We start from the raw sequence: 6993 nt of genomic DNA, 5'->3' as shown, positions 1-6993 counted from the left end.
CTCCTTTTCATTCTAATTTTTTAATCGAAAAATAATTGGAGACGCGATGTCCTTGATAATGAGAAATATAGTCTTTTAGTTAGCACAAAACACCATTTTCTAACATAGTTTTAAATTTTTAAGTATATATCTTATACTTTAATTCTGCTCTCATTTCATTTTTTCATTTGCATCAAAAAATCAATTCAAAAATATCAAATTAAATTAAATCGAAGTAGAAAAAAATCAAACAAATCAAATCGAATTAATTTGATTTGTGATATAACACACTTTTTTAGAACAAAAAAAATCAAAGAACCGAATGTCCAACTCGAATGATCATTTAACCTTGGATCATCGATCTGATTGTTTGTGCCTTTTTAACCTTGTAATAAGTAAGTACCGTATTTATTTTTCACCAACTCCCTTTGCTTTATTGGACAGTACTTACTCCCTCTCACGTCACATGCATATATAGAAACAACTTATCTAGTGATTTGTTTGATTAATTACTACTCATAATTACCTAATCTGGCAAGTAAATGTGGCAGTAAAAGTAATTTGAAATTAGTGAAGAAGTTGTTCGTACAGCTGTGTATGTATAAGGACAAAACGTGAATGAATGAATGAAATGAAATGAAATGAATCCAATTTCTGTGAGGATATTTACAGTGTTTCGTGGATCCTATACAAAGCAAAGAATCTAACAAAGTCATGTGCTGCACCTATTCTTCTTCTGTCTTTTATTTTTTTTTTGTATTTTACCCTTTTACATAGTACTACTACTATTCTTTCCTAAATTAAAACACCCTTCCACTTTCTCAATTATCGTCTGCCACACATTTTTGGACCACCTAAAATATACCGTCAAAATTTGAAATTTATAAATTTAAAATTGCTTTTGTATAGACGATTGAAGTTATCGACAATCAGTTGAACTTATTATGCTTAGTTTAACTAATTCCATAAGATAATATATGTTAACTTTTATCAATAATAGATACCAGATAATTAATTCTGTTCTTCAAGATTAAGTTAACTCCTTATATTTCAATTTATATGAAATATTTTGAATTTCAAAAGTTAAACTTTATTGTTTTAATTATATATTTAGGAATTATTTCAAAAAAATAATAATTTAAAAGATTATGAATAAATAGCAAAGAAGGATTTTCTTATTTAATTCTCCGAATCCGATAATATAAATTGAGAGGGTCAGCTGAGTCCCCACCTAATTAAAAAATGCAAGTAATGTAATTCAACTCAATTTTATTTTGGACAGCCAACTTTGAAGTCTATATCAGTTTGTTGGCCAGACCAAATATAAAATTCAGTTTGTGTGGTCAAAATCAAATCAAGAGGGGTATTTTTAATTTCATATTTTGAAAAAGAATTTAAAATATAGACAATTGTTTGTTTTTTCAATTAAAAAAGAGAGAATGAGAAAAGATTTTTATTATAATTATTCTTGTCTCCACTATCCTTTCTTTATGTCTCTCTCAATTATAAAGTAAATGTTAGTACAAAATCTTGTATGTGTTGTACTGCATTATTATTGTAATTTGTTTATTAAGTATAAAAATAATTTAATAACAGAGAGTGGACAAAAATAGAAGGTAATATTATTAAAACAAAGTATGACGGCCTAGATGATGCAATCAGTTCCTATTATTTTAGAAATTTTACATATGACCTTATAGTATAAATATATCGAATTGAAAGTTGGACATTAAGGTTACACATGTGGATTGGTTAATTTATTCTAGTACTTAAAAAGTTCATTGTATAATGTTTTAAAAAATAATTTCTATTTTTGTACTCCATCCTCTGACAAAGTACACAATTATAGACACTAGCGGTAGAAACGACTAAATCTAGAAAATACACTTTGACCCTTAGGTGTGGCCGTTGATATGATCTTGAAGATGATTTTAAATTTTTAAAATAATTTTGTAGAAAATTTCAAGTGATATACCTATTTTAAAAAAAGTTCTAATAAAATCTTATCTCTGAAAAGTAAAATAAAATAGAGATCAATGTCAAAATTAATACATAATATCGGATAAATCAAATGAAAATAATCTTTCATATGAAATAAAAATAAAAGGTACTTTTTGATAAAATAATTTACTTTCATTTTTTGCCACATATATAATTGAACCAATATATATGTGGTAAATACATCAACCTCTTCAAGTTTCATAGATAAGAACACTCTAGATATGTTGATGTCCAAAATTCTAAAAATACGTGTGAGGGATGAATTATTGAAATAACTCGAAATAGGTTGTTCACCATAATTGAATAAGAAAAGTTGAATTTGATTAATGGAACATTTAGGAAAATTCAATGCATAATGAATCAAAATGTCGTGTTAGATGAAACTTGAAGTAATAGTAACATCTATCTATGTATAGAAATAGAAAGTTTAGCAATTAAATAGGTTTTGTTAAGTCCTTATCATCATAATTAGGCATTGATCTGACATATGTAAATAGTCAAGAGAAGTGATTCAAAGGACAAGCAATGACTATGACAATTCATCACTTTCCTACAAAACAAAACAATCCCATTTTGTACATATATTTACTTTCCCTCTTTTCTTTTCACTCTGATATTTCAACAGTATTTTAACAAAAAAGAGAACATTGACTCGTGCTTCTTATGTGCACTACCTAATAATATATTAGATGACTTGTCTCCTACTTGTCCTAGACTTTTTTTACCCCATCCACATGCATCCTCACTTTTTTCCAAATTTGCCTATAAAAGATTGATTTCATTTTCAATTTTACTTTTGATTTTGAAGGTGTGTTTTAAGTATATTTCGATAACGTTTGTCTATAGATTTTCAACTATATTTTTATTATTAGTATTTATTTGGTCATGAATTTTGATCTAATTAGTATTTCGCAGGTATAAACACTACTTTAAAAAGTTAAAATTTTTCATATATTAGTAGACATAGTAGTTGGACTTTTGTTACAAGAAAAACAAAAACAAAGGAATAATAAATTATAGTATTTCAAATACTACATGAGAAGCTAGAGCCCAAATGTATACAAGTTACAATGAGAGAGAATGGGCCAAATTGGCAGTTCATAGTCAGAATAAACTAATACAAGTCTAGTTGAAAAGCTTGCCGATCAGTTAGTATTGGACAAATTAACGAGGAGACATATTTTCCAAAACATTTTGTCTACCTTTTTTTTTTCTTTTCTAATTTCAAACCAAGAGCCTTAGGTAATATATATGGAGTATTAAGAATATCAACCCTTTAATCTACACATTATCTTAAAAAAAACACAAATAGAAATATGGCAAGTTATTAAATGAGTCAAGAAGGTCTCATGAGTGAATGATGGAAACCATTTTCTGAGGACCAATTCTGAGGTCTTACTATCTGCTGAGGGAATCCTGATGATGCTGCAGCAGCTACAAATATCTGAGGAGGAAAATTGGATTGCCATTGTGAAGAACCATTACTCGTCGCCGCAAGCGATAGATCTCTTACATTTGTAGCTCCAATTCTTCCACCATTGCTGCCACTTGGAAATTGAATCTGTAACATGCCACAACATTTTTTTTAAAAAAAAACTACCAAGATTTCAAAAGAAAAAAAAAAGAGTACATTATTAAAAAGGATATTCACTTGATAATTTGATGAGCCAAATTGCTGTGGAAACATTTGAATCATATGGGATTGATCACCAGGTCTCATAAATTGGCCAAACCGTTGCACTTGACTATTATTATTATTGTTATGCTTCAAGGAGGCTGGAGAATGCAAGTGCGTCTGGCTTAAAAGTTGCAACGTTTCTGTTTCATTGTACCTGTTTTCTCTTCTTCGAGCATCAATTAAGGCAGATTGCTTCTGGAAATTAAAACATGTTTGCATCAGAGGTAAAAATTGAATTTCACAACGAAAACAAGATATAGCTATTGATCGTGTAAATATACCTCAGGCCTTAAACCATGGCGCTGCCAATCAATATCCAATTGCATTATTGATGAAGAATTTTGACCTCTATTATCCCCCAATTCTTGACTTCCTTGCTTTGAGCTTGAACCACCCAAACTTAAATCCAGATTATGATCAGCCACGTTATCGGTAGATTCTGGGAGATCACATTAATGAATCTTCTGTTTGAATAATCACATCAAAACACAAAACGAGAAGCAAATAAAAGAAGGATAGTACAATTTACCAATTGAGTTTAGTTCATTCTCATAAATGCTTGGATCAAAATTTGTAACTGCATCCTTCCCGTTACACTTGATGGCAGCTTTATCATACGCTCTGTATTAACAAAAGAAAATAAACTACCTTAAATATTCAGTAATTCAAAAGTAATTGAGGTTAAGTAGTAGGAAGAATAAATTCGGCCAACCACACACCTGGCAGCTTCAATCTCAGTATCAAAGAGTCCCAAATAAACGTACCTATTCAAAGAAAGAACAAAAGTTACTAATTGACATCTAAAGTATTATTCCTTAGTAAATGGATTTTACCATTGAGAAGAATAATAATATGAGGATATGAATTTCTTTATATATAAATATAAATATATTCTTTTTACTTTTTGCCTAAGAACTGTCCCATTCTAGCTTCCCATCTACCACATTTGTGCAAAGTCACCCCTCTATACTTGGAGCTTCCCCTCGGAAAACCAGTACTTTGTCTTCGAAGCACATGCACAAATTCTTCCTTTGTTAAACTTGTCATCTGTATCATACATTAAAAAATAATGTATTAGAATTTAATTTTTCAATTTGATGGTGAAAAATACTGTTCACGATAAGACGAGTGTTAGAATAAAAGTACTCCAACTAGACAGGTACACAGAAATAAAATCAAATCGAAAAAAGGAACATCATAAAACACAAACTTTTTCCTAATCAGTCGCACTGATCTGATCATGGTATTACCTGTTTTAAATCGGACTCATAATCTTCTAAGCTAAAGTTTATGTCGGCTTCTACTCCCCGGAATTTTATGGCTGCCCTATCGTATGCCCTGTATATTTTATTTTAAAAAATAAATTTCAATTTTGAAATTGTGAGTTGAAAAAATTAAAAGGTGACTAAGAAGCAGAAGCTCACCGAGCTGCTGCATGAGCAGTATCAAATCCACCTATAAAGGAGAAATTCCGTTAAATAAAGACCAAATTAATTTTCTAATGTACAATAATAATAATAATAGTAATAAATAGCTTAATTGAAAATTAATACCTAGATAAACTTGTTTTCCACAATCCCTGTAAGATTATTAAAGCAAATTAGTAAAAAAAAATAAAGTCCAAAATTCGAAGGTGAAGAGAAATAATAATTTTGGGTAAAATGGCTCACCATATATGAGATTCCCACCGGCCAGTTCTCCGGTAGAAGGTAACCCCACGGTACTGTGAGCTTCTAGACCTTGGTCCACGGCGGCTCTTCTTAATAGGCTGCTGTTGCTGCTGAACCATATCTACAGGCCTGGCCAATCCCGTGTTGCCAAGTGTCTCCGTTTGGTAAAATTTAACTCCAACCCAGTGAGCTCTGGGAAAATTCGGGCATCCATTTTCAGCAGCAACACCACCCATTTCCGACTCATCAACCGGAAAAAACTGTCGGGTCACCGGCTGTTCTTCATCGCCGTTACCCAGACCCACCATAGAGAAGCCGAAAATTTTACCTCTCTTTTTCTTCCCTCTTTCTCCATCTAATTCCTCTTCAGATATATCATCAACAGCTACAGCTGATGAACTTGAATTCGAAACGGATCCGACCCGTTTACCTTTCTCATCATCGCCTTCAAACTCTATCGGTGAAGAACAACCTTCTTCTGATTCATTTAGATCCCACATTTTTCTCTCTACAAAAAATACCCAATCCAAATTATAAAAACAGAAAACAATTTAATTTTTTGGCTATTGCTACAAAAGGACTTGTTTTGAGTTTCCTAGACTTTTAAATATTCTCCTCTATTTTCTCTCTCTATCTCTATTCTTTTCTTTCTCTCTGTCTGTCTAAAATAGATGCGTGGAGTTGAATACATATATATATATATAATGATAAAATAAAAAAGTTGTGTGTGTTTAAGTATGCTGAAAGAACATGAAACCTACGACTTATAGAGAGGTTAATAAAGTTGTTGGAAGATGGAGAAAAATAAAAAAGGTTAGTGGAGAGAGATAGGGTTAGATATGATAGATATATGTTTCCCACTATTAACTACTTGTAGTATTTCACTTGATCTTGTACCTTTGGACTAGCCCACTTTTAGAATATTACCTAAAATCACCCATATTACCTTAAGTTATATATTTACATAGAAAAATTACCTCATATTATCAATACTATACCGATATATTATTAAATTGATATAAATATTAAGCACCAACCTTTCTTTATTCTTTGTCCCTAGTAACTTGGCTTTTTACTCTTGTTCAATCATTCATTAATATACTTTTGCTTTTGTATGTTAACTAGTTTTATTCACTTTTTTTTTCCTACTTGCAGTGCAGTAGTCTAGCGTTTTTAACCAATCTCATTACACGCTTTTATGAAAGGAGAACTGTGTGGCAGCAGTAACTTTACTGTTCTCAAAATCTAGCTATATCTCATCATATTATGTTGCCTTTTTCATTTCAAATGAAAAAAAATAAAAGACAAAACTAATACTCTCCCTTCATCTTAATTTAATTTTATTTTTTAAAAAAAAAAATCTATCTTATTGTTTAAATATAATAGATAAATATTATAATAAGAAGAATATTATTTTTTTTAAAAATTAAGACAAATAAATTAAAATCAATGTAGAGTATGTGTGGTACAAAAAAGAAATGTCTCTTTCTTAGGCAACTTTCCGACGTTAACCAAATCGAAAAGCATTTTCTCTCCAACCATTCATTGTTTTTTCTCTGTGTCTGTTGAATATTATTATTTTATTACAAAATATCTAGTAATGGAAATAGAGTGAATGGATGAGTTACTACTCCATTACCTTTATTAGGTTACGCTAATTGTCAT

The 6993-nt window shown here is 30.3% G+C and overlaps 1 protein-coding gene across 2 annotated transcripts; it reads right to left on the bottom strand.

Annotated features, from left to right (window-relative positions):
- Positions 1 to 2908: 2908 nt before the first annotated feature.
- AP2c (APETALA2-like protein AP2c) lies at positions 2909 to 6464 on the bottom strand. 2 transcript variants are annotated; one of them, XM_010317554.3, is made up of 10 exons: positions 5329 to 6464; positions 5212 to 5237; positions 5083 to 5113; positions 4909 to 4996; positions 4560 to 4705; positions 4378 to 4422; positions 4188 to 4279; positions 3940 to 4097; positions 3632 to 3850; positions 2909 to 3541 (listed from the first exon to the last, which is right to left on the bottom strand). In XM_010317554.3, the coding sequence occupies exons 1-10, from the start codon at positions 5826 to 5828 to the stop codon at positions 3317 to 3319; spliced, it is 1530 nt and encodes a 509-aa protein (XP_010315856.1). In that variant the 5' UTR covers positions 5829 to 6464; the 3' UTR covers positions 2909 to 3316.
- Positions 6465 to 6993: the final 529 nt, after the last annotated feature.

This window comes from Solanum lycopersicum, chromosome 2 (genome assembly GCF_036512215.1).
Source record: "Solanum lycopersicum chromosome 2, SLM_r2.1".
NCBI classification, from domain to species: domain Eukaryota; kingdom Viridiplantae; phylum Streptophyta; class Magnoliopsida; order Solanales; family Solanaceae; genus Solanum; species Solanum lycopersicum.
This window is presented reverse-complemented; position numbering and strand designations above follow the sequence as displayed.

Excerpts from the sequence above, each read along its gene's own strand:
- AP2c (XM_010317554.3), bottom strand. The coding sequence starts at position 5,828 with ATGTGGGATCTAAATGAATCAGAAGAAGGTTGTTCTTCACCGATAGAG. Across the intron at positions 4,706-4,908 it reads ATGAGTCCGATTTAAAACAG|ATGACAAGTTTAACAAAGGA; the intron begins GTAATACCATGA and ends TGTATGATACAG. Across the intron at positions 4,280-4,377 it reads ACTGAGATTGAAGCTGCCAG|AGCGTATGATAAAGCTGCCA; the intron begins GTGTGTGGTTGG and ends TTGTTAATACAG.